This window comes from Otolemur garnettii, unplaced genomic scaffold, assembly GCF_000181295.1.
Source record: "Otolemur garnettii isolate 467f Iridium unplaced genomic scaffold, OtoGar3 scaffold00043, whole genome shotgun sequence".
NCBI classification, from domain to species: Eukaryota; Metazoa; Chordata; class Mammalia; order Primates; family Galagidae; genus Otolemur; species Otolemur garnettii.
Window position 1 is genome coordinate 7,496,257 of NW_003852438.1, and position 1,216 is coordinate 7,497,472.

At 43.3% G+C, this 1,216-nt stretch overlaps 1 protein-coding gene across 1 annotated transcript in view; it reads left to right on the forward strand.

The window, feature by feature from the left end:
• Positions 1 to 1,216, forward strand: part of SP1 (Sp1 transcription factor) — a 49,083-nt gene that overhangs the window by 42,680 nt on the left and 5,187 nt on the right. Inside the window, exon 4 of the mRNA XM_012805494.2 lies at positions 694 to 862. Coding sequence (XP_012660948.1) covers positions 694 to 862 — 169 coding nt within the window. The remainder of the gene's footprint in view (positions 1 to 693; positions 863 to 1,216) is intronic.

The window sequence follows — 1,216 nt, forward strand, 5'->3', positions numbered from 1 at the left end:
GAGCTGTGATGCCATGGCACTCTACCCCAGGGGGACAGCTTGAGGCTCTGTCTCAAAAAAAAAAAAAAAAGGCTGTACAAATTTATACCACCTATATATGAAAATGCCTATTTCCCTATCCCTTTGCTATTGCTGTGTATTATAAGTTTCAACTTTTGTTAATCTGATAGGTGAAAAGTTACAAATTCATTATAAGTGGAGGTATATTTTTTAAATGAGATTGATCAAAATTTTATATATTTTTGGCTCTTTGTATTCTCAATGATTCCTGAGGGATTTTTGTTGTTGTTGTTGTTTGTTTGTTTTTGACATAGAGTCTCGAGTTGGCACCCTGGGTAGAGTGCTGTGGTGACATCATAGCTCATAGCAACCTTCAATTCTTGGGCTCAAACAATCTTCTTCCCTCAGATTTTTATATTTTTAGTAGAGATGGGGTCTCACTCTGGCTCAGGCTGGTCTCAAACCCGTGAGCTCAAGGAATCCACCCGCCTCAGCTTCCCAGAGTGCTAGGATTATAGATGTGAACCACCAAGCCTGGCCGTTCCTGAGATTTTAAGTATTTGTGGTATCAATGAATATGGCTTCATAAGTTTGATGAAGTGGTACTGTGTACGTAGGGTTTCCCTGCGATAACTGGGACTGTGATAACTTCCTTACTTTCCACCTTGACCTTTTTTTTTTTCTTAATTTCAGGTGATCATGGAAGTCAGCTTGGTCTTCATGGGGCTGGTGGTGATGGAATACATGATGACACAGCAGGTGGAGAGGAAGGAGAGAATAGCCCAGATCCCCAGCCTCAAGCTGGTCGGAGGACCCGGCGGGAAGCATGCACATGTCCCTACTGTAAAGATAGTGAGGGAAGGTGAGTTGGCCTAGCCAATCTCTTAGGAATATAAAGAAAAATTAAGCCAGGTGCTGTGGCTCAGGCCTGTAATCCTAGCACTTTGGGAGACTGAGGCAGGTGGATTATCTCAGTTCACCTGTTCGAGACCAGCCTCAGCAAGAGCAAGACCCCCATCTCTAAAGATAGCCAGGCATTGTGGCGGGTGCCTGTAGTCCCAGCTGCTCGGGAGGCTGAGGAAGAGGAGTGCTTAAACCTAAGCATTTAAGGTTAAATTTAAGGTTAAGCATTAAAGCCCAAGCATTAAGGTGTGATCTGGGACTCCCTGGCACTCCATTCAGGGTAATGAAGTAAAATTGTCTCAAAAAAAAAAAA